The sequence below is a fragment of the Melospiza georgiana genome, chromosome 33 (assembly GCF_028018845.1).
Source record: "Melospiza georgiana isolate bMelGeo1 chromosome 33, bMelGeo1.pri, whole genome shotgun sequence".
NCBI classification, from domain to species: Eukaryota; Metazoa; Chordata; class Aves; order Passeriformes; family Passerellidae; genus Melospiza; species Melospiza georgiana.
In genome coordinates this window covers 1,693,683-1,720,884 of record NC_080462.1, presented here as the reverse complement: position 1 = coordinate 1,720,884, position 27,202 = coordinate 1,693,683, and the positions used below count along the sequence as shown (strand labels likewise).

Here is a 27,202-nt window from a genome sequence, read left to right as displayed (position 1 = left end):
TGGAGGGGACAGAGGGACACCAAGAGACCCGGGGAACACGGGGGGGGGACACGCTGGGACATGGGGGGGACTCAGAGCGTGGGACAAGTGACACGAGGGGACACGGGGGACACAGTGGGGGTGACAGTGCCCCCCACCCGAGTGCCACGCTCCTGTTGGGGTGGCACCTGGTGACAGGGCACCGCTGCTGTCCCGGCACGGTGACACTGCCAAATGTCCCCCTGTATCCCCCATGTCCCCAATATCCCCAGTGTCCCCCTGTATCCCCCATGTCCCCAATGTCCCCAAAGTCCCCAATGTCCCCCATGTCCCCCATGTCCCCCATGTCCCCCATGTCCCCAGTGTCTCTCAGTGTCCCCCTGTGTCCCCCAATGTCCTCCTGTCACTGCCGTGCCCCCATGTCCCCAATATCTCAAATGTCCCCCCGTGGCGCTGGTGACAGTGACCTCCCTGTGGGGACAGCGGTGGCAGGACGGCCACCGGTGTGTGTGACACGGGGTGCCACCCTCAGCGCGCTGTGACATCCTGGCTGTCCCCTCTGTGGCTGTCCGTCCGTCTGTCCCCGTGTCCTTGTGCCGTACCCACGTCCTCCTGTCCCCGCTTGTCCCGCCCCAGGTGCCACCCCCGGTGCCACCCCCGGTGCCACCTGTCCCCCCCCGCCCCGCGCTCTGTCCCCGCCTGTCGCAGCCCCAAGTTCAAGGTTCAAACTCCACGCGGCCCTTCCTGGGACCGCCGGTGACACGCGGGGACAGGAGGGGACACACAGGGACCGGAGGGGACACACAGGGACAGGAGGGGACACACAGGGACCGGAGGGGACACAGAGGGACAGGAGGGGACAGCGGGGACAGGAGGGGACACAGAGGGACAGGAGGGGACAGCCAGGACAGGAGGGGACAGCCGGGACAGGAGGGGACACCCAGGGACAATCAGGGACACCCAGGGACAATCAGGGACACCCAGGGAATGGAGGGGACACTCGGAGACCGCCAGGGACACGCGGGGACCGCCGGGGACACGGAGGGACACGATGTCACCTCACTGCATGGGGACAATTCCCTGTCACCGACTGCTCCGTGGGACACCGACTCAGGTACCGCCAGCAGGGGGACAGGAGGGGACAGGAGGGGACAGAAGGGGACACTCGGGGACATGCGGGGACAGGAGGGGACCGGAGAGGACGCACGGGGCCAGGAGGGGACACACAGGGAATGCAGGGGACACACGGGGACATTCAGGGACCAGCAGGGTCACTTTGTCCCTGTTGGGGACACGCGGGGGCTGGCAGGGACACTCGGGGACACTTGGGGACAGGAGGGGACACTCAGGGAATGCAGGGGACACACGGGGGCTGGCAGGGACACGCGGGGGACCAGCGGGGACATTCAGGGACCGGCAGGGTCACTTTGTCCCTCTCGGGGACACGCGAGGGCTGGCAGGGACAGGAGGGGACACTTGGGGACAGAGGGGACACGCGGGGGCTGGCAGGGACACGAGGGTGGCTCACGCAGGTGACACAGCGACGCGAGGTGGCCTCGAGGGGACGGGAGCGGTGCCGGCAGCGTGTCACCCCCGCTGTCCCCGTGTCCCCAGGCGTGTCCCTGTCGAGCCCCCCCGGCACAGCCCAGGACCCCGCGGGGGACACGGAGGCCGAGGGTGACAAAGTGTGCGCCGTGTGCGGGGACAGGGCCAACGGGTACCACTTCCACGTGATGAGCTGCGAGGGCTGCAAGGGCTTCTTCAGGTGGGGACACCGCGGGGACACTGAGGGGACACCGCGGGGACAGCTGGGGACACTGCGGGGACACTGTGGGAACACTGAGGGGACACTGAGGGGATACTGTGGGGACACTGTGGGGACACTGCTGGGACACTGAGGGGACACTGCAGGGACACCTGGGGACACCGCAGGGACAGCTGGGGACACTGCGGGGACACTGAGGGGACAGCCGAGGACACCTGGGGACACTGTGGGGACAGCTGGGGACACTGAGGGGACACTGTGGGGACAGCTGGGGATACCGCGGGGACAGCTGGGGACACTGCGGGGACACTGTGGGAACACTGAGGGGACACTGAGGGGATACTGTGGGGACACTGTGGGGACACTGCTGGGACAGCCGGGGACACTGTGGGGACATCACGGGGACACCGTGGGGACACCATGGGGACACTGTGGGGACACTGAGGGGACACTGCGGGGACAGCCGGGGACTGCTGGGGACACTGTGGGGACACCTGGGGACACTGCAGGGATAGCCAGAGACATTGTGGGGACAGCTGGGGACACCGCAGGGACACTGTAGGGACACTGCTGGGACAGCCAGGGACACTGTGGGGACAGTTGGGGACACTGCGATGACACTGTGGGGGCACTGTGGGGACACCTGGGGACACTGCGGGGACACTTTGGGGACATCCAGGGACACCTGGGGACACTGCGAGGACACTGTGGGACATCTGGGGACATCTGGGGACAGCTGGGGACACTGCGGGGACAGCTGGGGACAGAGTGGGATAGGATGGGATGGGACATGGGGACAGGACAGGATGGGATGGGACAGCGAGGGACAAAATGGGGTGGGACAAGGGGACAGGGCGAGGGGACAAGATGGGACAGGAAGGGACAGGAGGGACTGGGATGGGATGGGAGGGGGTGGCACAGGATGGTCCCATGGATGGGGACAGCGTGTGACAAAACGGGACAGCAGCTGGCACCCCGAGCTTGGGACAGCCCTGCCCATGGGGACATGCGGTGGCAGTGGCCGTGTCCCCTTGGTGGCAGTGGCAATGTTCCCTTGGTGGCACTGCCTGTGTCCCCTTGGTGGCAGTGGCAGTGTTCCCTTGGTGGCAGTGTCCCCACCCCTTGGTGGCACTGGCCGTGTCCCCGCAGTGGCAGTGGTCGTGCCCGTGTTCCCTTGGTGGCAATGGCCATGTCCCCTTGGTGGCAGTGGCAGTGTCCCTACCCCTTGGTGGCAGTGCCCGTGTCCCTTTGGTGGCAATGGCAGTGACCCCTTGGTGGCAGTGTCCCTTTGGTGGCGCTGCCCGTGTCTCCAACCCCTGGTGGCAGTGTCCCCCTGGTGGCAGTGTCCCCCTGGTGGCAGTGTCCCGTGTCCCCCTGGTGGCAGTGCCTGTGTCCCCCTGGTGGCAGTGTCCCCCTGGTGGCAGTGTCCCGTGTCCCCCTGATGGCAGTGTCCCGTGTCCCCCTGGTGGCAGTGCCTGTGTCCCCCTGGTAGCAGTGTCCCCCTGGTGGCAGTGGCCATGTCCGCCTGGTGGCCGTGTCCCTCTGGTGGCAGTGTCCCCCTGGTGGCAGTGCCAGTGTCCCCCTGGTGGCAGTGTCCCCCTGGTGGCAGTGCCCGTGTCCCCCTGGTGGCAGTGCCCGTGTCCCCCTGGTGGCAGTGTCCCCCTGGTGGCAGTGTCCCCGTGTCCCCCTGGTGGCAGTGTCCCCCTGGTGGCAGTGTCCGTGTCCCCGTGTCCCCGCAGGCGCTCCATCCTCAAGGGTGTCCGTTTCTCGTGTCCCCTGGCGCGGCGCTGTCCTGTCACCAAGGCCAAGCGGCGACAGTGCCAGGCCTGCCGCCTGCAGAAGTGCCTGGACGTGGGCATGAGGAGGGACAGTGAGTGACACGGGGGACACCGCGGGGACACCCGGGGGGACACGGGGCAGGGCAGAGAGGGAGGACATGGAGGGGACACAGGGGACAGGGGACACAGGGCAGCAGCTGGGTGGGATGAAGGGGACCTGGAGGGGACAAGGGACGGGGTGGGGTGGCAGGGGAGGGGACAGAGGTGGCAGCAGGGGATGTGGCACAGAGAGGACAGCAGGGACCCGCTCGGGTGTCCCCGATCGCTGTCGCCTGTGGCTGCGGTGACAGCGGTGACAGCGGTGACACGGGCCGGGGGTGGCAGTGATCATGTCGGAGGAGGCGCTGCGGCGGCGGCGGGAGCTGCGGGGACAGCGGGGACAGGCCGGGGGACAGCGGGGACACGAGGGACAGCGGGGACACGAGGGACTGACGGCCGAGCAGCAGGAGCTGATCGCGCTGCTCATCGGCGCCCACCAGCGAACCTTCGACTCCAGCTTCTCGCAGTTCATGCGCTGCTGGGTGAGCGGGGACAGCCCTGTCCCCAAGGGGACACCTCTGTCCCCAAACGGGACACCTTGTCCTCAAACAGGACACCCCTGTCCCCAAACGGGACACTCTGTCCTCAACTGGACACCCCTGTCCTCAACTGGACACCCCTGTCCCCAATGGGACACCCCTGTCCCCAGTGAGGCACTCCCATCCCCAAACGGGACCCCTGTACCCAACGGGACCCTCTGTCCCCAACAGGACACTGCTGTCCCCAACAGGGACCCCCTGTCCTCAAACGGGACCCACTGTCCCCAACAGGACTCCCGTCCCCAAACAGGGCACCCTGTCCCCATATGGGACCCCTGTCCCCAACGGGACCCACTGTTCCCGGCAGGGACACCCCTGTCCCTGTGGTTGTCCCCACTGTCCCCACAGGGCTCCCAGCCGTGCCCTGCCCGCCCCTGTGGGTGTCCTGGCTGTCCCCACAGATGTCCTGGCTGTCGCCATAAATGTCCTGACTGTCCCCACGATTTCAGACCCGTCCCCACCACCACCCTGCCTGTCCCAGCGCTGTCCCCTCGCTGTCCCCGCCTGTCCCCTCTCTGTCCCCTCGCTGTCCCGCCCGTCCCAGCGCTGTCCCCTCGCTGTCCCCTCGCTGTCCCGCCCGTCCCAGCGCTGTCCCCTCGCTGTCCCCTCGCTGTCCCGCCTGTCCCCTCGCTGTCCCCTCTCGGTCCCAGCACTGTCCCCTCTCTGTCCCCTCGCTGTCCCCTCGCTCTCCCGCCTGTCCCAGCGCTGTCCCCTCGCTGTCCCCTCGCTGTCCCGCCCGTCCCAGCGCTGTCCCCTCGCTGTCCCCAGCCCGCCGTGCGCCTGCTGGTTCCGAGCCCCCCTGGCGGGGCTGTGGCGGCGGGGGTGTCGCTGTCGCTGTCGCCGCGGGAGGAGGCGCTGCCGGACGTGCTGTCGCTGCTGCCGCAGTTCGCGGACCTGAGCACGTTCATGATCCAGCAGGTGATCAAGTTCGCCAAGGAGATCCCGGCGTTCAGGTGCGCGGGGGACACCGCGGGGCGCTGGCGGTGGCGGGTGCCACCCCGCTGCCCTGTCACCGTGTCACCGCCGTGTCGCCGCCGTGTCCCCTCCCCCGGCAGGAGCTTGCCGCTGGAGGCGCAGATCTCGCTGCTCAAAGGGGCCACGCTGGGCATCTGCCAGATCCGCTTCAACACCGTGTTCAACCCCCGAACCAAGGCCTGGGAGTGCGGGCAGCGCTGCTACACCATCCGCGACGGGGCCCTGGGTACCCCTGGGGACACTGGGGACATTGGGGACACTGGGGACACTGGGGACATTGGGGACATTGGGGACAATGGGGACATTGGGGACACTGGGGACACTGAGGAGATCTGAGAGTGCGGGCAGCGCTGCTGCACCATCCGCGACGGGGCCCTGGGTACCCCTGGGGACACTGGGGACATTGGGGACATTGGGGACAATGGGAGTGCGGGCAGTGCTGCTACACCATCCGCAATGGGGCCCTGGGTACCCCTGGGGACACCTGGGGACAGTGGGGACAGTGGGGACAGTGGGGACAATGGGGACATTGGGGACAATGGGGACACCATCCACGACGGGGCCCTGGGTACCGTGGGGACATTGGGGACACCTGGGGACATTGGGGACAATGGGGACACTGGGGACAATGGGGACACTGGGGACAATGGGAGTGCAGCCAGCACTGCTACACCATCCGCGACGGAGCCCTGGGTACACCTGGGGACACCTTGGGGACGCTGGAGGACACCTGGGGACACAAGGGGACAGAGCCTCCAGCTGTGCCAGGGGAGGTTCAGGGGGGAAATTTGGGTAAATTCCTCCTAAAAATGGGAAAAGGCCCTGGAAGAGCTGCCCGGGGCGGTTCGGAGCCACCACCTGGAGGTGTCCCAGGAGGTGGCACTTGGTGACAAGGGTGGGGACCAATCCCAAAGCCACTCCCTGCCCTAACCCAGGGATTTGTGCCTTCCCCAGCCGGGTTCCAGCAGGTGTCCCTGGAGGTGGCACTTGGTGACAAGGGTGGGGACCAATCCCAAAGCCCTCACTGGGGGATCTGTCCCTCCCCAGCCGGGTTCCAGCAGGTGTCCCTGGAGGTGGCACTTGGTGACAAGGGTGGGGACCAATCCCAAAGCCCTAACCCAGGGTTCTGTCCCTCCCCAGCCGGGTTCCAGCAGGTGTCCCTGGAGGTGGCACTTGGTGACAAGGGTGGGGACCAATCCCAAAGCCCTAACCCAGGGTTCTGTCCCTCCCCAGCCGGGTTCCAGCAGGTGTACCTGGAGCCGCTGCTCAAGTTCCACGAGAGCCTGCGGCGCCTGCGGCTGCACGAGGCCGAGTACGCGCTGCTCCAGGCCATGCTGCTCTTCTCGCCGGGTGAGTCACCTCGGCGAGGGGACACGGGGACACCCCGATGTCCCCAAAGCCCCGCTGAGGTCACCGCGCGTCCCCTCAGACCACGCCGGCATCGCCCAGCGCGAGGCCATCGACCAGTTCCAGGAGAAGGTGGCGCTGACCCTCAAGAGCTACATCGACCACCAGCACCCCCCCGAGGAGGGCAGGTGAGCTTTGGGACGGGGTGGCATTGTCCCCAAGGTGGTGGGGACGGCCACCAGAGCGGGCTGGGTGTCCCCAAGGTTCCTGTACGCCAAGCTGCTGCTGCTGCTGACGGAGCTGCAGACGCTCAAGGTGGAGAACACGCGGCAGATCCTGCACATCCAGGACCTGTCGGCCATGACGCCGCTGCTCTCCGAGATCATCAGCTGAGCAGGGTGCCCCGTGCCACCCTCCTGTCCCCAAGTGTCACCCCCGGCTGCCTCCAGGCACAGAGTAAAGCTCCTTTATTTATCCTGGCTCCCGGGTGTGTCACCGCGGGGAAACTGAGGCACGGCCGCCATGGGGACAATGGGGAGCACCCCCATGACAGCAGCCGCCCCCAGAGAGTGGCACTGGGGACAATGGGGATCCCCAGCCCCCCATGGCAGCAGCCACCCCCAGGAGGTGGCACTAGGGACAACGGGGACCCCCAGCCACCCCCGTGGCGCTGTCACTCGCTGTCCCCAGCACCTGCACGGCCCGGCCTGGCAGCTCCCTGAGCAGGACAGTGCCACCACACGCTGTCCCCACTTGTGCTGTCCCTGCTGTCCCCTCTGTCCTGTCCCTGCTGTGCTGTCCCTGCTGTCCCCACTGTCTTGTCCCATCCCCACTGTCCTTGCTATCCTGCTGTGCTGTCCCTCTGTCCTGTCCCTGCTGTCCCGTCCCCGCTGTCCTGTCCCATCCCTGTCCCCGCTGTCCTGTCCTGTCCCTGTCCCCGCTGTCCCGTCCCGTCCCTGTCCCTGCTGTCCCCTCTGTTCTATCCCCTGTCCCATCCCTGCCATCCCTGTTGTCTTGTCCCTGCTGTGCTGTCCCCTCTGTCCCCTCCCCATTGTCCTGTCCCCGCTGTCCCTGTCCCTGCTGTCCCTGCTGTCCCCCCTGTCCTGTCCCTGCCGTCCCCCCTGTCCTGTCCCTGCTATCCCTGCTGTCCCTGCTGTCCCTGTCCCTGCTGTCCCTGCTGTCCCTGCTGTCCCCCCTGTCCTGTCCCTGCTGTCCCCCCTGTCCTGTCCCTGCTGTCCCTGCTGTCCCTGTCCCTGCTGTCCCTGCTGTCCCTGCTGTCCCTGTCCCTGCTGTCCCTGTCTCTGCTGTCTCCCCTATCCTGTCCCTGCTGTCCCTGCTGTCCCTGCTGTCCCCCCTGTCCTGTCCCTGCTGTCCCTGCTGTCCCTGCTGTCCCCCCTGTCCTGTCCCTGCTGTCCTTGTCCCTGCTGTCCCTGCTGTCCCTGCTGTCCCTGCTGTCCCTGCTGTCCTGTCCCCGGGCTCATCCCACGGTGACGGTGAAGCCGCAGTGGAAGCGGCTCCTGCAGTGGTTCAGGAACGCTCCCAGCGCCAGCGTCACCGGCAGCGGCGGCAGCTTCTTCTCCAGGACACCCCCCACGCTCCAGTTGCTGTCCAGGAGCCCTGCGGGGACAGGGGACACCTGAGTGACACCGGCTGGGGGCACGGGGACACTTGAGTGACACCGGCTGGGGACACGGGGACACTTGAGTGACACCGGCAGGGGACATGGGGACACCTCAGTGACACCATCAGGGGGCACGGGGATACCTGAGTGACACCGGCAGGGGACACGGGGACACCTGAGTGACACTGGCAGGGGACACGGGACACTTGAGTGACACCGGCAGGGGACACAGGGACACCCGAGTGACACCGGCTGGGGGCATGGGGACACCTGAGTGACACCGGCAGGGGACACAGGGACACCTCAGTGACACCGGCAGGGGACACAGGGACACCTGAGTGACACCGGCAGGGGACATGGGGACACCTGAGTGACACCGGCAGGGGACACAGGGACACCTGAGTGACACCGGCTGGGGACACAGGGACACCCGAGTGACACCGGCTGGGGGCATGGGGACACCTCAGTGACACTGGCAGGGGACACGGGGACACCTGAGTGCCAGGTGACAGTGGGGACACCTCAGTGACACCGGCAGGGGACATGGGGACACCTGAGTGACACCGGCAGGGGACACAGGGACACCTGAGTGACACCGGCTGGGGACAGGGGACACCTGAGTGACACCAGCTGGGGACACGGGGACACCTGAGTGACACCGGCAGGGGACACAGGGGCACCTCAGTGACACCGGCAGGGGACACGGGGACACCTGAGTGACACCATCAGGGGACACAGGGACACCTGAGTGACACCGGCAGGTGACACTGGGGACACCTGAGCACGCCCAGCAGGTGACACAGGGACACCTGAGTGCCATTGGCAAGTGACAGAGGGCACACCTAAGCAGGTCCCCAGTAGGTGACAGCAGGGACACCTGAGCGCCAGGTGACAGTGGGGACACCTGAGTGCCCCTGGCAGGTGGCACAGGGACACTGAGTGCCCCTGGCAGGTGCCAGTGGCCAGGAGGGGACACTAAGGGGACACTAAGGGGACACCAAGGGGACACGAAGGGGACACGAAGGGGACACGAAGGGGACAGTGCCCACCTCTGAAGACGGCGTTGGCCCCGGGCAGGGTGAGCTGGTAGCCGAAGGTGAAGGTGCTCTCCTGCAAACGCGTGTTGGCCTCCAGCTCCACACCCACCTGCACCTGTGGGGACAGTGGGGACATCACAGCGGGGACATCACAGTGGGGACAGCAGGGGGGACAGTGGGGACAGCAGGGGGGACAGTGGGGACAGCAGGGGACACGCACCTGCTCGTTGGCCCGGTGGTAGTAGCTGGCATGGGCGCCCCCGTAGCCCACGTTGAGCGTTGTCACCCAGTTCGGGGCTGCAACAGAGAGAGACAGTGTCCCCAGGGGTCCCCAAGTGTCCCCAGGGGTCCCCAAGTGTCCTCAGGTATCCCCAAGGCATCCCCAAGTGTCCCCAAGGTGTTCCCAGCTGTCCTCAGATATCCCCAGGGCATCCCCAGCTGTCCCCAGGTGTCTCAGGTGTCCCTGAAGCACACCCAGGAATCTCAAGATGTCCCTGAAATGTCCCCCAGGTGTCCCTGAGATGTCCCCAAGGCATCCCCAGGTGACCCAGCTATCCCCAGGTGTTCCCATCTGTCCACAGCTGTCCCTATCAGTTTCATCTGTCCCCAACTGTCCCCGGTGTCCCCAAGGCATCCCCAGCCACCCCCATCTGTCCCATCGGTCCCCAGTGTCCCTTCTGTCCCCAGGCATCCCCATCAGTCCCATCTGTCCCTGTGTCCCCAGTGTGTCCCATCTGTCCCCAGTGTGTCCCATCTGTCCCCAGGTGTTCCCAGGTGTCCCATCTGTCCCCAGTGTGTCCCATCTGTCCCCATCAGTCCCTGTGTCCCCATCTATCCCCATCTGTCCCCAATGTGTCCCCACCTGTCTGCAGTGTGTCCCATTAGTACCCTGGTGTCCCCAGGTGTTCCATCTGTCCCCAATGTGTCACCAAGGTGTCCCCCAGGTGTCTCAGCTGTCCCCAGGCATCCCCAGCTGTCTCCACCTGTCCCACTGTCCCCATCCATCGCCATCTGTCCCCAGTGTGTCCCCTCTGTCTCCTGGTGTCCCCAGGTGTCCCATCTGTCTCTATCTGTCCCCAATGTGTCCCAGGTGTCCCCAGGTGTCCCCGGGTGTCCCCGGGTGTCCCCGGGTGTCCGTACCCGAGTATTTCCCGGCCAGGGTGAGGATGGCTCCCTCCTCGCCGGGCCGCCGGTGATACACGAGCTCCCCGCCCAGCACCAGGCGGGCGGTGACGCTCTGCAGGAAATGTGCCACCACGATCACTGCGGGGACAGCGGCGACAGCCACGCCTCAGCCCTGGGCCCTGGGGCGGGGCTGAGTGGGGCGGGGCCGGGGCGGGGCCGGGGTGATGTCCCCGGGGCTGGCTGGGGCAGGGCGGTGTCCCTGGGGTGGGGCCAGGCGTGGCCGGGGCTGTGTCCCCAAGGTGGGACCAGGGTGGGGTCAGACAATGCTGGACTGGGCCAGGGCAGTGTCCCCAGGGCGGGGCAGGGCTGGGCAAGGCTGGGCACAGTCTCAGCAGTGTCCCCAGGGTCACACAGGGCTGGGCACGGTCTCAGCAGTGTCCCCAGGGCCGGGACAGTCTCAGCAGTGTCCCCAGTGTCCCCAGTGTCCCCAGGGCCGGGACAGTCTCAGCAGTGTCCCCAGGGCCGGGACAGTCTCAGCAGTGTCCCCAGGATCAGACACAGTCTCAGCAGTGTCCCCAGTGTCCCCAGTGCCCCCAGTGTCCCCAGTGTCCCCAGGGCTGGCACTCACCAGAGCCCCCCAGCAGATCGGGGTTGCCCAGGGTCAGCGTGGCCGTGCAGTCCTCGCCCCGGTACTCGCCGTCGAACTGCCACGTCACAAACTTGGCCTGGTGTGTCTGGGGACAGGGGACAGGGGACAGGGGACGGCGCTGCTGGTGGCACCGGGGCACGGGCAGGGAGGGGCTGGCACGGGTGTGGCACCCCCGGCTCACCTGGAACACGGCCTTGGCACGGAGGTGGTCGCCCAGCAGGTGCAGGGCCTGGGCATTGAGGCTGCCACTGCTGTCCATGTCCCCGAGCAGCATGGGGAACACCTGGGGACAGCACAGGGATGGGGACAGGGACAGCTGGGGACAGCACAGGGATGGGGACAGGGACAGCTGGGGACAGCACAGGGATGGGGACAGGGACAGGGACAGCTGGGGACAGCACAGGGATGGGGACAGGGACAGGGGACACCTGGGGACAGCACAGGGATGGGGACAGGGACAGGGGATAGGGACAGGGGAACAGAGGACAGGGACACAAGACAGCAACAGGGGATGGGAGACAGGGACACCTGGGGACAGGGACAGGGGATGGGGACACAGGGATAGGGGCCAGAGGATGGGACACACCTGGGGACTGCATGGTGTGGCACAGGGACACCTACAGGGACACCTGGGGACACCTGGGACTATCCAGAGTCACCAATGATCCCAAAGTCACCGATGACCTCAGGATCACCCAGGGCCACCAATGTCCCTGAAGCCACCAGTGACCTCAAGACCACCAGGGACCTGAGGGCACCGGCCACCCTGGGGTCACCCACCACCCCAAGGCCACCAAAGACCCCGAGGCCATCAATGACCCCAGAGCCACCCAGCGTACAGGGTCACCAACCACCCTGGGGTCACAGATGGCCACAATGACCCCCGTGCCAACCCCGCTGGCACCCCCCAGGCCGGCGGCACCCGCGCTGTCACCTCGGTGGGCCCCAGCTGGCGGTCCCCCACGAAGGTGGCGTTGAAGCGGTAGCCGGAGGGGCCCAGGGTGCTCATGTGCACCGTGTGTGTCACCTGCGGGGACAGGGACGGTCACAGGGACGGGGACAGCGCAGGGGGCATCCCACAGGTGTCCCCAGGTGTCCCCTGCCCCACCTGGAAGTGGCTGCTCAGGGTCTTGGTGACGATCAGCTTCACCCCCTCCATCTGCGGCGGGAACACCTCTGGGGGGACACGGCTGTCACCCCTGGGGACACGGCTGTCACCCCCCAGGTGACACCCACAGCCCCGTCTGGGGGACACAGCTGCCACCCCCACTGTCCCCATGGCCCCGCTGTCCCCTCCTCACCCCGGTGTCCCCTGACCCCGGGGCTCTCCGGTGTCCCCTCAGCCCCTGTGTCCCCTCACAGCCCCTCTGTCCCCTCAGCCCCGCTGTCCCCCCGCCGTCCCCGTCCACGCACCTTTGCAGAGCCGGTGCAGCTCATCGAAGCTGCCGGGGTTGCCGCGGGGCTGGGCCCGGCGCGGGGCCCGGCCCTCGGCGTTGCCCATGGCCCCTCACGGGCCCCCGCCGGCCGCCGCCATCGCGGGCGGCGCCGCCCGGAGCGCCTTCAGGGGGGGCGCCGCCGCCATCTTGGCTGCGGGCAACGGGAGCTGCCCATTGGCTAAGCGGGGAGGGCGGGGCCGCGCCGGAATGCGACCCCTCCGGCAACCTGGACCCGAGCGGCGGTGTTCCGTAGCGGGAGCGTTCCGCGCCACCCTCCTGTCCCGCGCGTGTCCCCAAATCCCCAAATCCCCAAATCCCTGTGTGTCCCCAAACCCCCGCGTGTCCCCAAATCCCCAAATCCCTGTGTGTCCCCAAACCCCCGCGTGTCCCCAAATCCCCACTGTCCCCAAACCCCTGCGTGTCCCCAAATCTGAACCCCTCCGTGTGCCCTCCCCGTGTCCCCTCTGTCGCCATCACCCCACTGTCCCCTCCCCGCGCCACCCCCCCCGTGTCCCCTGCCCTGTCCCCATCCCCGCAGTGACCGGGGGGACTCTGACCTTTGTCACCGGTGCCACTCCCGCCCTTTGCCCCCGTGTCCCCAGCCCGGTGGGGGTCGGTGACATCGCGGCGACAACCTTCGGCCCATGGGGACAGGATGGGACAGCAGGGGACAGCAGGGGACAGGGCCCCCCCCGCGTTGCCCCTCGGCCCCGCCGTGTTTGCCCGGGGGGGCGGGATCGGGATAAAAACGGGGCCGGGGGAGGGGAGACCCCAAACCTGCAGCGACACCGGAAAGGTGAGGGGACAGCAGGGGACAGGAGGGGACAGGGATTGGGATTTGGGGTCGGGATTTGGGGCTGGGATTGGGATTTGGGGTCGGCATTGGAGTGTTGGACCAGGATTGGGGTGTGGGGATGGGATTGGGGAGTAGGGCAGGGGTTGGGCTGTGGGGTTGGGACTGGGATTTGGGGGGCAAGGATTGGGATTTGGGGCTGGGATTGGGATTTGGGGCTGGGATTGGGATTTGGGATCAGGATTGCGGTGTGGGGCAGGAACAGGGATTGGGGTGTGGGATCAGGATTGGGATTTGGGGGGGCAAGGATTGGGATTTGGGGCTGGGATTGGGATTTGGACTCAGGATTGGGATTTGAGGCTGGGAGTGGGACAGGGACAGGGATTGAAATTTGGGGCTGGGATTGGTGTGTGAGGTCAGGATTGGGATTTCGGATTGGGTTTGGGGTGTGCGGCAGGAACAGGGATTGAGGTGTAGGAACAGGATCGAGATTTGGGGCTGGGACACGGACAGGGGATTGGAATTTGAGGGTGGGATTGGGGACTGGGATCAGGATTGGGATCAGGGGTCAGGATTGGGATTTGGGGCTGGGATTTGGGTTTGGATGGGATTGGGGAGTAGGGCAGGGATTGGGGTGAGGGGCTGGGGGCGTTTTTGGGGTGGGATAAGGGGGGAGCAGAGTGTGGGGCCGGGTGGGGACAGCGGGCCAGGGATGTGGGACTGTGGGGTGGGATTGGGCTGGGAATTTTTATGGGGCTGGAAGTTTCTGTGGGGCAGGGATGGGATCGATGGGATGGGATGGGGCTGGAAGTTTCTGTGGGGTTGGAAGTTTCTGTGAGGCTGGAATGGGGTGAGATGGGATCTATGGGATGGGATTTATGGGGTGGGATTGATGGGATGGGGCTGGAAGTTTCTATGGGGTTGGGATGGGATGGGGCTGGAAGTTTCTATGGGGTTGGAAGTTTTTATGGGGCTGGAACGAGATGGGATCGATGGGATGGGATGGGAAGGGATGGGGCTGGAAGTTTCTATAGGGATGGAAGTGTCTGTGGGGTAGAAATTTCTATGGGGCTGGAATGGGATGGGATCTATGGGATGGGGCTGGAAGTTTCCATGGGGTTGGAAGGTTCTGTGGGGCCGCAACGGGATGCGACGGGGTTGGAATTTTCTGTGGGGTTTGGATGGGATGAGATCTCTGGGATGGGGTCGTGAGGTTCTATGGGGCAGGAATGGGGTGGGATGGGGCTGGAAGTTTCTATGGGGCAGGGATGGGATGGGATGGGATCCTTGGGATGGGGCTGGAAGTTTCTGTGGGGTTGGGATGGGTCTGGAAGTTTCTATGAGGCAGGTTTGGGATGGGATGGGTCTGGAAGTTTCTATGGGGCTGGAAGTTTTTATGAGGCTGGAAGTTTCTGTGGGGCTGGGACGGGATGGGGCTGGCATCTCCCTGGGGACACAAGTGCCACCTGTCCCCGCGGTGTCCCCGCGTTGTCCCGCAGCCATGCCGCTGCCGGTGCTGGCCCTGCTGCTGCTGCTGCTCGCCGCCCGCCCCGGGGCCGCGCTGCCCGGGCAGGACGGGCCGGGGGAGCCCGCGGAGGGTCCCGAGGAGGCGGCGGGCAGCGCGGATTTCCTGAGCCGGCAGCTGCAGAGCCTGAGCGAGCTGGTGAGCAGAGAGCTGCCCCCGCAGCTGCGGCCCCAGGAGCTGCGCGCACAGGCCGGGTACGGCACCGGGACCCCTCCCCAATTCCGGGACCCCACCCCTGCCCGGGAGCTGTCCCCATTCGGGACCCCTCCCCAATTCCGGGACCCCACCCGGGACCCCTCCCCAATTCCAGAACCCTCCCCAGTTCCAGAACCCTGCCCGGGACCCCTCCCCAATTCCAGAACCCTGCCCGGGACCCCTCCCCAATTCCAGAACCCTCCCCAATTCCAGAACCCTTCCCGGGACCCCTCCCCAATTCCGGGACCCACCCCAGGACCCCTCCCCATTCCAGAACTCTCCCTGGGACGCCTCCCCATTCCTGGCCCCCTCCCCAATTCCGGGACCCTCCCCGGACCCCTCCCCAATTCCAGAACCCTGCCCGGGACCCTCCCCATTCCAGAACCCTCCCTGAGACCCCTCCTTTCCTGGGACCCCTCCTCACTCGGGACCCTCCCCTGACCCCTGCCCGGGACCCCTCCCCACTCGGGACCCGTCCCGTCCCCTCCCTTCCTGAGACCCTTCCTCGGGACCCTCCCGGGACCCCTCCCTTCTCTGGGACCCCATCCTCTCCTCGAGACCCCTCCCCTCTCTGGGACCCCTCCCCATGCCCGCTGACCCCCCCGGTGCCCCCCAGGCTGTACCTGGAGCGCGCTAACAAACAGCTGGAGCCGCTGGCCCGGGAGCTGCAGAACAACGTGCTGGGGCTGTTCTCGTCCCTGCTGGGGCTGCGCCGGGCCGAGACCCCCGAGACCCCCTGAGAGACCCGAGACGCCCGGGGAGACACCCCCGAGAGCCCCACATGGACCTGGACTGAGCCCTGAGACCCCCAGGATGGGCCTGGACACAGCCCCGAGACCCCCGCATGGACCCCAAAACAGCCCAAAGACCCCCTGAGAGCCCCCCCACGATTCCCAAATACAGCCCTGAGACCCCCACACGAACCCCAATATGGCCCTGAGACCCCCACATGGATGCCGAGACAGCCCTGAGACCCCCAGGATGGGCCCAGACGCAGCCCTGATACCCCCCGAGACCCCCAAATAAAGCCCTGAACATCCCCCCGTGTCTTTGGAATTGGGGCTGGGGGGTCCTTGGGGCTGTGGGGGTGTCATTTGGGCTGGGGGGACCATGGGGCTTTGAGGGAGGTCCCCATTGCTGTTTGGGGGGGGTCTCTGTCCCTGTTGGGGGGGTCTCTAAGGAGGGGGCGGTCCCTGGGCCTGTGGGGGGGGGTCCCTGGACCTGTCAGAGGGTCCCTGTCGCTGTTTGGGGGGGGTCCCTGCTGCTATGGGGAGGTCCCTGGGCCTGTTTTAGGGTCCCCATTGCTCTTTAGGGGGGGTTCCCGTTGCTGTGGGGGGGGTCTCTGAGGAGGGGGCGGTCCCTTGGCTGTGGGTGCCGCCCCCTCAGCCAAGCCCCGCCCACCTCCTCGCCTCTCTGCCCTCACTAAAGATGGCGGCGCCGCCTCCCTCACCGGGCGCGCCCTAATCCAAGATGGCGGCGATGACGTCACAGCGTCCGCCACTCCCGTAGACAAGATGGCGGCGCCGTGCCGGGGTGGCGGCGTGACGTCACTTCCGGCGGGGCGGCATGGCGGGGCCCGGCCATGGCGGACGCGGCGGCGCGGCGGGCGGTGGCGGAGCTGCCGCTGCTGCGGGCACCGGCGGGGCCGAGGGACCGCGAGGGCTGGGCCGAGCGGCTGCGAGAGGAGTACCGGGCGCTCATCCAGGTGCGTGCGTGGCGTTCCTCCCCTCACGGATGCCGCCTGGCCGTGCTTCCGTTCCGTCTCGGGGCTCTCCCGGTGTCTCAAATCCCTCCCGGTTTTCCCCTCGCGGTGTCGCTGCGGTGTCCCTCCGCTGCTTCCCTCCATCTCCCAGACCACCCCCATGTCCACGCCGGTGTCCCCCGGTGTCTCCTCGATACTCCCGCTGTCACCCCCCCGTGTCCCCCGGTCCCACCCGGTGTTCCCCCGTGAGTCCCTTCGATACTCCCGGTGTCCCTCAATCCCGCCGGTGTCCCGCCTTGATGTCCTTTTTCACCCCCCCGGTGTCCCCTCAGTACTCCCGGTGTCCCCCCCGGTGTCTTCTCGATACTCCCTGTGTGCCCCCGGTGTTCCCTGTCACCCCCCCGGTGTCCCTCTGTCCCACCCGGTGTACCCCCATGAGTCCCCTCGATACCCCCGGTGTCCCTCAATCCGTCCCGGTGTCCCCCGTTCCATCTCCCCTGTCACCCCTCGGTGTCCTCCGGTCTCCCCTGGCGTCCCCCCGGTGTGTCCCGGTGTCCTCTCGATCCTCCCGGTGTCCCCCCGGTGTCCCCCATGAGTCCCTTTGACACTCCCGATATCCCCCCCTCGGTGTCCCCCCTTGCCGGTACTGCTCCCCCGGTCCCGGTAACCCCCGGTGACCCCCCCCCGGTATCCCGGCAGTACGTGGAGAACAACAAACGGGCTGACACCGATTGGTTCCGCCTGGAGTCCAACCCCGAGGGCACCCGGTAAGTGGGGAGGGGGCTCCGGGACCCCCCCCCGGTCACACCGGGACCCCCCGTGATTGTCACAAACCCCCCCGGGGCTGCTCCGGTGACCGGGGCGAGGTCCCAGCACCGGGGGAGGGGTCTGAGGGAATTTGGGGGGCCCTGGGGGGGCTGCTCGGTGACCGGGGGGGTCCCGGAGATGGCGGGAAGGTCCTGAGGGGGGGGCTCTGAGGGGTTTTGGGGGGCTCTGAGGGGTTTTGGGGGGGGGTTTAGGGAGGGTCCTGAAGGGGTTTTGGGGGGCTCTGAGGTTTTTTCGGGGGGTTCCTGGAGGGATCTGAATGGTTTTGGGGGGGTCCCAGAGGGGGTTACCCCACACTAAGGGGGTCCTGAAGGGGTTTTGGGGGGGATCCTTGGCTGGCTCCCACACACTGAGAGGTTTTTTTGGGGGGGGTCTTAGGTGGTTATGAGGGGTTTTGGGGGTTCAGGGTTTTTGGGTGGGGGGGTCCTGGAGGAGTCTGAATGGTTTTGGGGGGGTTACCCCACACTGAGGGGGTCCTGGGAGGGCCTTAGGGGGAGTCTGAGGGGTTTTGGGGGGGGGTCTGAGGAGGTCCTGGGGGTGTCTTAAGGGGATCTGAGGGGTTTTTAGGGGGGCTCTGAGGGTTTTTTGGGGGGGTCCTGGGGGGCTCTGAGGGGTTTTGGGGGGGATCCTTGGCTGTTTCCCACACACTGAGGGGTTTTGGGGGGGGGTGGGGGTCCTGAGGGTCACTAAGGGGTTTTGGGGGGTCCCAGAGGGGTCTCGGGGTCACTGAGGTGTTTTGGGGGGGGGTCTCAGGGGGTGTCACTGAGGGTCCCCCCCATGTCCCCAGGTGGTCGGGCAGGTGCTGGTACATCCACGAGCTGCTCAAGTACGAGTTCAACATCGAGTTCGAGGTGAGGAGGGGTCTCGGGGGGGTTGTTTTGGGGGGGTCTCAGTGGGGTTTTGGGGGTGCTGACCCCCCCCCCTGCCCCCCCAGATCCCGGTGACGTACCCGGGCACCGCCCCCGAAATCGCCATCCCCGAGCTGGACGGGAAAACAGCCAAGATGTACCGGTGAGGAAAAGGGGGGGGTCCTCGGGGGCTTGGGGGGGGTCTGAGGGCGTTTTTGGGGTGTTTGAGGGGCTTTGGGGGGGATCCCGGGGAGGGTTGAGGTGTTTTGGGGGGGTTTTGGAGGAGTTTTGGGGGGGTCCTGGGGGACTCCTGGAGGGCTTGGGGGGTCCTGGGGCTCTGGAGGGTCTGGGAGGGGTCTTGGGGAGGGGTCTGAGGAGCTTTTTGGGGGGTTTGAGGGGCTTTGGGAGGGGTCCCTGGGGGGTTTTGAGGTGTTTTAGGGGGGGTCCTGGGGGCTTTGGAGGGGATTGGGGGGTGCTGGGGGTTGGTCCTGGGGGGGTTTGGGGGGTCCTGGGGCTCAGGGGTCTTGGGGAGGGTTTGGGGGTCCTAGGGGGGTGCTGTGGGGGGTACTGGCGAGGGTTTTGGGGCTTGGGGGAGAATTTTAGGGGGGCTTGAGGGCTCCTGGGGGTTGCTTGGGCATCCTGGGGGGGGCTTGGGGGTTCTGAGGGGGGATCTGAGGGGATTTGGGGGAGTTTGAGGGGCTTTGGGGGAGGTTCCCAGGGGGTTTGAGGTGTTTTGGGGGGGCTTTGAGGTGTTTTGGAGGGTTCCTGGGGGGGGACTTGGGGAGGACTTGGGGGTTTGGGGGGGTCCTGGGGGTGTTTGGGGGGGAGTCTGGGACTCAGGAGGGTCTGAGAGGGGTCTTGGGGGGGTCCTGGGGAGGATTTTGGGGCTTGGGGGGGGAAGCTTGGGAGGATCCTGGGGGGTTTGAGGTGTTTTTGGGGGGGGGTCTGAGGAGTTTTGGGGGGGTCTGAGGGGCTTGGGGGGATTCTGGGAGGGATCCTGGGGAGGATTTTGGGGCTCGGGGGGGAGGTTTGGGGGGTTTGGGGGGGCTTAGGGGGTTCTGGGGTCATTGGGGGGGGGTCCCGGGAAGGTTTTGGGGGGTCCCGGGGGGGCTCTGACGGCTCAATGCCCACGCAGGGGGGGTAAGATCTGCCTCAGTGACCACTTCAAGCCCCTGTGGGCCAGGAACGTGCCCAAGTTCGGGCTGGCACACCTGATGGCACTGGGGGTGAGCACCGGGGGGGGCACCGGGGGTGGCACTGGGGAGGGGGGGGGCACGGGGGTGGCACTGGAGGGGGGCTGTCAGATTTTTGGGGTGGCAGGTTGTGACATCCATAGAGGGAGTGTGACAAGGGGGGGGGGTGGTTATCACCCTTCTGGGGGGTGTGACACAGAGGGGGTGACACCGAGGGGGGGGTCACCCAGTCTGGGGGGGTGACACCTGTGGGGGGGTGACACCTGTGGGGGGGGTGACACTGAGAGGGTAACGCCCATACAGGAGGTGTGACACCAAGGGGGAAGTGACCTGTTCTTGGGGTTGTGACACTGAGGGGAACTGTCACATTCTGGGGGAGTGACACCAAGGGGGGGTGACACGTTCTTGGGGTGTGACACTGAGGGGGGTGACATGTTCTGGGGGTGTCCCCACCCCACTGACCCCTGTCCCCACAGCTGGGTCCCTGGCTGGCCGTGGAGATCCCGGACCTGATCTCCAAAGGCCTCATCCAGCACAAGGACAAGTGACCAACTTGGGGGGACCTTGGGGGTCCCCCACCCCACTTTGGGGGTCCCCTCTCCTTGGGGGTCCCCCATTCCCCTCCCAGCTGCTGCCACCCCTCCCCACCGCTTCGCTGCTGCTCCCCAATAAACGCTGAACCCCGATTTAGTGGCGGTTTGTTATTTTGGGGGTGACACGGAGGGGATTTGTGTGTCCCCCACCAAAAACCCGCGAGGGTCGCGGCCCCTTTAAGACGCCGCGCGGTTTCCATGGCGACGCACGGTGCGAGTGGGCGTGGTCGGGAGGGCGGCGCATGCGCAGAGCCAGCGGCGAGGCCGCCGGGGGCGGGGCCGGCGGAGGGAGGCACAAAGATGGCGGCGGGTGCGGCGGGAGTTGTTGCCATGGCGGCCCGCGGGAGGTGCGGGGGGACCGCGGGGCGACCCCGCCGAGGGGCGCAGGGGGGCTCGGGGGGCCGCACTTGGGGCTGGGGGGGCTCGGGGACAGCGGACACCCCCCCCAGGGGAGCGGCGGGGCCGGGCGGGGGGTGCGGGACAGGGCCCCGGGGGGCGGGGGGGGTACCGGGATGATGGGGGGGGGCAGCGGGAGCGCCTCAGGGGGGTACCGGGATAGGGGAGGGGGGAACCGGGGTGGGGGGGGGAGCACAGGGGAGACCCCCGGTGAGGAACCCCGGGCCCGGAGAGGGGGGCGGGGCCCTGAGGGCCGGGGGGTGATGGGGGCACCGGGAGGGGTCCGGGGGGGCTGCGGGAACCGCTTTGGGGGGACCCCCGGGGGGTGCGGGGGGCTGAGCCCGGGAACCCCTTTGGGGGGACCCCGGGATTGTGGGGGGCTGAGTCCGGGGGGTGAGGGAACGGCTTTGGGGGAACCCCCGGGGGATGCGGGGAGCTGTGGGCCCGGGGGTGCGGGAACCGCTTTGGGGGGACCCGGGGATTGCGGGTGGGCCCGAGCTTTGGGGTGCCCCCAAGCTTTGTGTCCCCCTGAGCTTTGAGGTACCCCGAGGTTTTGGGGTCCCCCAAAGCTTTGCGGTCCTCCCGAGCTTTGGAGTCCCCCCGAGGCTTTGAGATCCCCCCGAGGCTTTGGGGTCCCCCGAGCTTTGTGTCCCCTCGAATTTTGGGATCCCCCCGATCTTTGGTGTCCCCCCGAGCTTTGGGCTCCCCCCGAGGCTTTGGGATCCCCCGGGCTTTGGAGTCCCCTGAGGTTTTGAGATTCTCCCGAGGCTTTGGGATCCCCCCATCTTTGGGTCCCCCCGATCCTGGGTGTCCCCCCGGTGACCCCGCTGTCCCCGCAGGGCCCCCGCCGACGGGACGCTGTGTCCGGCCGCCGGGCGCGGGGGGCTGTGAGCAGGTGGGTGCCCCTTCCCCTCGCCCTTGTGCCACCCCCTCGAGCCCGCCACCTTGTCACCGTGCTGTCGCTGTCCCCGCAGGCCCCGCCATGCCCCAGGCCTCGGAGCACCGCCTGGGCCGCGCCAGGGACCCCGGTGCCCCCGTGGTGACGGCGCAGCCCCGGGCGGGCTCCCGCCTGCCCAGCGGGCACCGAGCGCTGAGCCAGGAGCGCCATGCGGCCCCCAACGGGCTCAGCCCGGCCCCCAAACTGCGCCTGCTGCCCCCCCGGCCCCCGCCGCCCCCCGACGACCCCCGCCCCAAGAAGCTGGAGCTGGAGCGGGGCCGGGCGGCCAAACGGGGGGACCCCGCTCCCCGCGGGCCGGGGGGACGCCGGGGGCCGCTCAAGGCCGATCACGGCGTGAGGGTGCCCGGGGGAGCCCCGCAGGTGCCCGGCAGCGCCTCCTTCTCGCTGCCCAGCGCGGCCGAGCGCCGCCGGAGCAACCTGGCCCGCTCCAAATCCATCAGCATCGGCGACCTGAGCCAGGGAGGAGGAGGAGGAGGAGGCGGCGGTGGCGGCGGTGTCGCCGGTGTCCCCAGCCGCGCCGAGGACGTGGCGGTGGCGCTGAGCCGCTTGGTGCTCAGGGACTGCGGGCACCCGCTGGGTGCGGGCGCGCTGGCGCTCCGCCGGAGCTCCTCGCTGCGCAGGGTCGCCGTGAGCACCGGGCCCGACGGCAAAGGCACCGCGGCGCTGCTCTCCGTGCGCCCCGAGGGCGGCCCCCGCGCCCGCCCCGAGCCCGCCTTCGGACACGGCCCCGGCAGCCCCGCCAGCGGCCGGACCGAGGACAAGGCCGCGGTAAGAGAGAGACCGCGAGGGACCGAGGGATGGCTGTGGGGTGGGGCATCCGTGTCCCCAGCCCTGGGGACGGTTTGAGGCCCTCTCGGTGTCCCCAGCTTTGCAGACGTTTTGTGACCCCTGCAGTATCGCCAGGTTTGGGGACGTGTTGAGATGCCAGCAGTGTCCCCAGCTTTTGGGGCATTTTGAGACCCCTCACACTGTCCCCAGCCTTGGGGACATTTTGCCACCCCCACAGTGTCCCCAGCCTTGGGGACGTTTTGTGATTCCAGTGCTGTCTCCAGCTTTTGGGACGTTTTGGGACCCCCACAGTGTCCCCAGTTCTGGGGACATTTTGAGACCCCCACACTGTTCCCAGCCTTGGGGACATTTTGCCACCCCCACAGTGTCCCCATCCTCGGGGACATTTTCAGACCCCCATAGCGTCCCCAGTTTAGGGGACATTTTGTGACTCCCACACTGTCCCCATTCTCTGGGACGTTTTGTGATCCTTTCAATGTCCCCAGCTTTGAGAACATTTTGAGACCCCCAAACTGTCCCTAGTTTTTGGGACATTTTGAGACCCCCCATGCTGTCCCCATCCTCAGGGACACTTTGAGACCCCCACAGTGTCCCCAGCGTTGGGGACACATTGAGACCCCCACGCTGTCCCCATCCTGGGGGACACTTTGTGTCCCTGCTGAGGCTGGGTGACATCGCCAGGGTGGCACAGTGGTGGCCCTCTCACCTGTCCCCGCTCCAGTCCTGTTTTGGGGACCCCCACGGCTCTGGGGTGGGGTCGCTGCTGTCCCCCCAGCTCAGGTGGCCGGTGCCATCCTTGTGTCCACACAGCTCCAGAGTGACCACAAGTGACCGGTGGCACTCTGGTGACACTGAGGTGACACCGCGGTGGCCGCCGCCCCCTCCCCGTTTCCGCATCCGTGCCCCCCCCCCTCCCCATCCCTCACCTGCCGTGCCACGTGTGGGGCTGATCGTAATCCCCAAAACGCCACCAGGCCACGGCCACCCTGCCTTGTCCCCCCTCGGGGTGTCCCCAGCGCTGTCACAGGGTGTCCCTCATCCCCGCCAGCCCCCCAGAACCCCTCTGTGGAAACCACGGGGGGATTTTTGGGGGGTGTTTACCCCGCAGGGGCGGCAGCTCCGGCTAATTAATCCCCGCGGGATGAGCCCAGAATAGCGCGGGGGAATCGGATCAGCTAATGGGCTGAGGGGGGGAGGAGGGCGCACGGCGGTGACCGGTGGTGCCGCCGGTGCCACCGGGAGCCGCGGCGGCCATGCCGGGGCTGCAGGGAGCCACGCTGGTGGCGGAGCTGCCGCGGAAGCTGCAGCGCTCGCTGCTGCCCCGCCGGGAGCTGCCGGGCCGCGGCACCGACATCGCCGAGTCCGTGGTGCACACGGCGGTCATGGGGCTGCTGCTGGTCACCGGAGAGGTGAAGGCACCGCCGGTGGGGGGACAGCCGGGGGGACACCCTGAGGGACACCCAGGGGGGACGGGGTGTGGCTCACCGGGTGTCCCTCGCTGTGTCCCCCCCCCAGACACACCACACGCTGCTGCTGGGCTCGGGCCACGTCGGCCTCAGGAATTTGGGCAACACGGTAAGAGGGCAGCGAGACCTTCCCCGGGAGGGATTTGGGGTCATCTTGGGCTTCCCAACCTTCCTGTCCCTGTGTTCTGGGCTGTGGGAAGGATTTGGGGTCATCTCGGGGTTCCTAACCCTCCTGTCCCTCTGTCCTGGGCTGTGGGAGGGATTTGGGGTCACCTCAGGGTCCCCAACCCTCCTGTCCTTCTCTTCTGGGGTGCAGGAGGGATTTGGGATCACCTCGGGGTCACCTGGGGGTCCCCAGCTCTCCTGTCCTGGCCTGTGGGAGGGATTTGGTGTCACCTCGAGGTCCCCCAAGCTCAGTGGCCTTGGTCCCATCTTCTTGTCCTGCTGGGATGTCACATTCCCAGAGCTCCCCCAGCCCCACAGTGCTGTCCCCAGGGTCCCCAACCCTCCTGTCCTTCTGTTCTGGCGTGCAGGAGGGATTTGGGATCACCTCGGGGTCACCTGGGGGTCCCCAGCTCTCCTGTCCTGGCCTGTGGGAGGGATCTGAGGTCCCTTTGGTGTCCTTTAAGTGTCCCTTGGTGTCCCCTGGGCGTCCCCTCAGCGTCCCCGACCCTCTTTGTGCTGTCCCACCGCGGCCCCGTCCCACTGGGGCCATCACATCCCCGGGTCCCCCCAGCCCCATGGGACAGCAGGGCCGCCCTGAGGGAGCCCTGGTGACAGTGGCACACGCCGTGATGTCCCCGCGGTGTCCCCTCAGTGCTTCATGAACGCCGTGCTGCAGTGCCTGAGCAGCACCAAGCCCCTGCGCGATTACTGCCTGCGCCGCGACTTCCAGCAGGAGCAGCCCCCCGGCCCCCGCGCCCCCCAGGAGCTCACCGAAGGTGGGACAGACCCCCAAACCCCCCCAGAACGTTCCAGAACCCCCTCAGGAGGCGCTGAGCCCGCCGTGTCCCCGCTGTCCCCGCAGCCTTCGCCGATGTCATCGCCGCCCTCTGGCACCCCGACTCCTCCGAGGCCGTCAACCCCGGGCGCTTCAAGGCCGTGTTCCAGAAATACGTGCCCTCCTTCACGGGTTACAGGTGAGATATCCCCCCCAAAAACACCCTTTTGGGGACCCCCCCCCCCCCCCCAAGGGGACAAAGTGCCACCGAGTGTCCCCGCAGCCAGCAGGACGCGCAGGAATTCCTCAAGTTCTTCATGGACCGGCTGCATGTGGAGATCAACAGGAAGGGCCGGCGCACCCCCAGCATCCTGTCGGACACACGGAGAGCCCCGGCCCTGGAGGACCCCGAAACGCTCAGGTGAGAGAGGGGGGGAGGCTTGTTGGGGAGGGGGAACCCCGATTTTGGGGACAGCTGTCACCCCAACGTCGCCTCGGTGTCACCTTTGCAGCGACGACGAGCGCGCCAACCAGATGTGGAAGCGCTACCTGGAGAGGGAGGACAGCAAGATCGTGGGTGAGCGCTGGTAATGGGGGTGTGCCCCCTTCCCTGGGACCCCAAAACCTCTGGGGGTGCCCCCCCTGAGCCCCCTCTTTGCCCCCCAGATCTCTTTGTGGGGCAGCTGAAGAGCTGCCTCAAGTGCCAGGCCTGCGGCTACCGCTCCACCACCTTCGAGGTGTTCTGCGACCTCTCGCTGCCCATCCCAAAGGTAGGGTGGGGTGACCCCCAAAAACCCTGCAGATCCCCCCCCAAAAACCCTTCAGATCCCTCAAAACCTTCAGGTCCCCTGAAATCCCTCAGACCTATCCAAAAACCCTTCAGACTCCTCCAAAAACCTTTCAGATCCTCCCAAAAATGCTTCAGACCTGTTCAAAACCCTCTCAGATCCCCTAAAAACCCCTCAGACCTCCTAACACCCCTTCAGATCCCTCCCAAAATGCTTCAGACCTCCCAAAACCCCTTCAGATCCTTCCCAAAATGCTTCAGACCACCCCAAAAAACCCTTCACACCCCAAAAAAACCCTCAGACTCCCCTAAAACTCTTCAGACTCCTCCAAAAACCTCTCGGATCCCCCGCAAAATGCTTCAGACTTCCCAAAAAACCCTTCAGATCCCCCCAAAAAACCCTTCAAACCCCCCAAAAACCCTTCAGACCCCCAAAAACCCTGCAGACCCCCACAAAAACCCTTCAGACTCCTCAAAAAACTCTTCAAACCCCCCAAAAACCCTTCCCACCTGTCCAAAAACCCCTCAGACCACCCCAAAAACCCCTTCAGACCCATCCAAAACCCCTTCAAACCTTGTCCAAAAACTCCTCCGACCTCCCACAAACCCTTCAGACCACCCCAAAAATGCTTCAGACCCCCCCCAAACCCTCTCCCAACCCCTAAATTCCCCCCTGACCCCCCAAATTCCTCTCTTGCTCACCCCAGAAAAGCTTTGCCGGGGGCAAGGTCTCGCTGCACGACTGCTTCAGCCTCTTCACCAAGGAGGAGGAGCTGGACTCGGAGAACGCCCCGGTGAGAGGATGAACCCCCCCGGGGGGACCCCCCAGAACCCCCCAGTTTGTCCCCAAAGCGTCCCTGATGTCCCCTGGCCCCTCAGGTGTGTGACAAGTGCCGGCAGCGCACGCGCAGCACCAAGAAGTTGACGATCCAGCGCTTCCCACGCATCCTGGTGCTCCGTATCCTTTGGGAATCAGCCCCGAGCTGGGGGGCACCCCCAAATTTTTTTGGGGGGGGTGGGTGGGCAGCACAGGGGTCACCCATCCCATCTTCTCCTTCCCTTAACCCCGGGCAGACCTGAACAGGTTCTCCACCACGCGCTACTCCATCAAGAAATGCTCCGTCTTCGTGGACTTCCCGCTGCAGCAGCTCAACCTGCGCGAGTTCGCCAGCGAGAAGGCGGGTGAGGAGAGCTGCCAGGGGGAGTTTTGGGGGGTTTTTTGGGGTGTTTTGGGGTTGGGGGGGATCCTAAACCTGACCCTCACCGTGCTGCAGGCAGCCCTGTCTACAGCCTGTACGCTCTGTGCAACCACTCGGGCAGCGTGCACTACGGGCACTACACGGCGTTCTGCCGCGACCCCGCCGGTTGGCGCGTCTACAACGACTCCCGGTGAGTGCTCCCCGCCCTTCCCGTGCCCCCCGCCCCGGTACCGAGGCCCCGCGGCCGGTACTGAGGGTGTCCCCGCAGCGTCTCGCCCATCAGCGAGAACCAGGTGCCGTCCAGCGAGGGCTACGTGCTGTTCTACGAGCTGGAGGAGCCGCCCGGCCGCAGAGCCTGAGAGCCCCGAGCGGAGCCGCCTGCGGGGCCGGGGCTGCGGGGGAACGGCCGGGACCCTGCCCCGGGACACACCGGGAACCCCCCCGGGATCCTCCGGGAACCCCCGGGACCCTCCGGACCCGCGGAGAGGGGGTGCGGGGGGAGCGGCCGCAGCCCGCGCGGCCCCGGGGGGTTTTGTGAATAAATTTATTAAAAAAACCCCAAAAAGCGCCGAGTTTGGGGACTTTGGGGGCGGGGTTTGTTGCTAAAGGGGCGGGACTTGCCTTTGACTGACATTGGGCGGGC

The 27,202-nt window shown here is 66.8% G+C and overlaps 5 protein-coding genes across 6 annotated transcripts; 4 read left to right on the top strand and 1 right to left on the bottom strand.

Moving 5' to 3' along the window:
- The first annotated feature begins 966 nt into the window (after positions 1-966).
- NR1I3 (nuclear receptor subfamily 1 group I member 3) lies at positions 967-6,875 on the top strand. The gene is made up of 9 exons (XM_058042641.1): positions 967-1,093; positions 1,594-1,744; positions 3,484-3,614; positions 3,907-4,103; positions 4,929-5,113; positions 5,216-5,361; positions 6,369-6,485; positions 6,565-6,670; positions 6,746-6,875. Exons 1-9 carry the CDS (start codon positions 967-969, stop codon positions 6,873-6,875), a joined length of 1,290 nt encoding a protein of 429 aa, XP_057898624.1.
- A 1,041-nt stretch (positions 6,876-7,916) lies between these two features.
- Positions 7,917-12,434, bottom strand: TOMM40L (translocase of outer mitochondrial membrane 40 like). 2 transcript variants are annotated; one of them, XM_058042874.1, is made up of 9 exons: positions 12,328-12,434; positions 12,023-12,090; positions 11,849-11,941; positions 11,096-11,197; positions 10,894-10,999; positions 10,281-10,403; positions 9,361-9,437; positions 9,153-9,255; positions 7,917-8,099 (listed from the first exon to the last, which is right to left on the bottom strand). In XM_058042874.1, exons 1-9 carry the CDS (start codon positions 12,413-12,415, stop codon positions 7,960-7,962), a joined length of 900 nt encoding a protein of 299 aa, XP_057898857.1. In that variant the 5' UTR covers positions 12,416-12,434; the 3' UTR covers positions 7,917-7,959. The 2 variants fall into 2 exon arrangements, with proteins under 2 accessions (XP_057898857.1, XP_057898858.1); XM_058042875.1 differs by lacking the exon at positions 10,281-10,403.
- A 4,011-nt stretch (positions 12,435-16,445) lies between these two features.
- Positions 16,446-20,117, top strand: UFC1 (ubiquitin-fold modifier conjugating enzyme 1). The gene is made up of 6 exons (XM_058042914.1): positions 16,446-16,568; positions 17,265-17,332; positions 18,178-18,241; positions 18,325-18,401; positions 19,374-19,464; positions 19,908-20,117. The coding sequence occupies exons 1-6, from the start codon at positions 16,446-16,448 to the stop codon at positions 19,977-19,979; spliced, it is 495 nt and encodes a 164-aa protein (XP_057898897.1). The 3' UTR covers positions 19,980-20,117.
- Positions 20,118-20,266: 149 nt separating this feature from the next.
- Positions 20,267-21,311, top strand: LOC131095050 (acanthoscurrin-2-like). The gene is made up of 2 exons (XM_058042640.1): positions 20,267-20,571; positions 21,260-21,311. Exons 1-2 carry the CDS (start codon positions 20,267-20,269, stop codon positions 21,309-21,311), a joined length of 357 nt encoding a protein of 118 aa, XP_057898623.1.
- An 83-nt stretch (positions 21,312-21,394) lies between these two features.
- On the top strand, positions 21,395-27,110 carry USP21 (ubiquitin specific peptidase 21). Its single transcript, XM_058042778.1, has 12 exons — positions 21,395-22,146; positions 23,683-23,742; positions 24,451-24,574; positions 24,661-24,772; positions 24,857-24,994; positions 25,086-25,150; positions 25,240-25,343; positions 26,068-26,154; positions 26,240-26,318; positions 26,435-26,542; positions 26,635-26,749; positions 26,828-27,110. The coding sequence occupies exons 1-12, from the start codon at positions 21,403-21,405 to the stop codon at positions 26,916-26,918; spliced, it is 1,827 nt and encodes a 608-aa protein (XP_057898761.1). The 5' UTR covers positions 21,395-21,402; the 3' UTR covers positions 26,919-27,110.
- Positions 27,111-27,202: the final 92 nt, after the last annotated feature.

Excerpts from the sequence above, each read along its gene's own strand:
- NR1I3 (XM_058042641.1), top strand. The coding sequence starts at position 967 with ATGGAGGGGACACTCGGAGACCGCCAGGGACACGCGGGGACCGCCGGG. Across the intron at positions 1,094-1,593 it reads TCCGTGGGACACCGACTCAG|GCGTGTCCCTGTCGAGCCCC; the intron begins GTACCGCCAGCA and ends CCGTGTCCCCAG. Across the intron at positions 3,615-3,906 it reads CGTGGGCATGAGGAGGGACA|TGATCATGTCGGAGGAGGCG; the intron begins GTGAGTGACACG and ends CGGGGGTGGCAG.
- TOMM40L (XM_058042874.1), bottom strand. The coding sequence starts at position 12,415 with ATGGGCAACGCCGAGGGCCGGGCCCCGCGCCGGGCCCAGCCCCGCGGC. Across the intron at positions 11,000-11,095 it reads GTGCCAAGGCCGTGTTCCAG|ACACACCAGGCCAAGTTTGT; the intron begins GTGAGCCGGGGG and ends CCCTGTCCCCAG. Across the intron at positions 10,404-10,893 it reads CGATCTGCTGGGGGGCTCTG|TGATCGTGGTGGCACATTTC; the intron begins GTGAGTGCCAGC and ends CTGTCCCCGCAG.
- UFC1 (XM_058042914.1), top strand. The coding sequence starts at position 16,446 with ATGGCGGACGCGGCGGCGCGGCGGGCGGTGGCGGAGCTGCCGCTGCTG. Across the intron at positions 16,569-17,264 it reads AGTACCGGGCGCTCATCCAG|TACGTGGAGAACAACAAACG; the intron begins GTGCGTGCGTGG and ends GTATCCCGGCAG. Across the intron at positions 18,402-19,373 it reads AAAACAGCCAAGATGTACCG|GGGGGGTAAGATCTGCCTCA; the intron begins GTGAGGAAAAGG and ends ATGCCCACGCAG.
- LOC131095050 (XM_058042640.1), top strand. The coding sequence starts at position 20,267 with ATGCGCAGAGCCAGCGGCGAGGCCGCCGGGGGCGGGGCCGGCGGAGGG. Across the intron at positions 20,572-21,259 it reads AGCGGGAGCGCCTCAGGGGG|GGCCCCCGCCGACGGGACGC; the intron begins GTACCGGGATAG and ends CTGTCCCCGCAG.
- USP21 (XM_058042778.1), top strand. The coding sequence starts at position 21,403 with ATGCCCCAGGCCTCGGAGCACCGCCTGGGCCGCGCCAGGGACCCCGGT. Across the intron at positions 25,151-25,239 it reads GGAGGACAGCAAGATCGTGG|ATCTCTTTGTGGGGCAGCTG; the intron begins GTGAGCGCTGGT and ends TTTGCCCCCCAG. Across the intron at positions 26,319-26,434 it reads CCCACGCATCCTGGTGCTCC|ACCTGAACAGGTTCTCCACC; the intron begins GTATCCTTTGGG and ends AACCCCGGGCAG.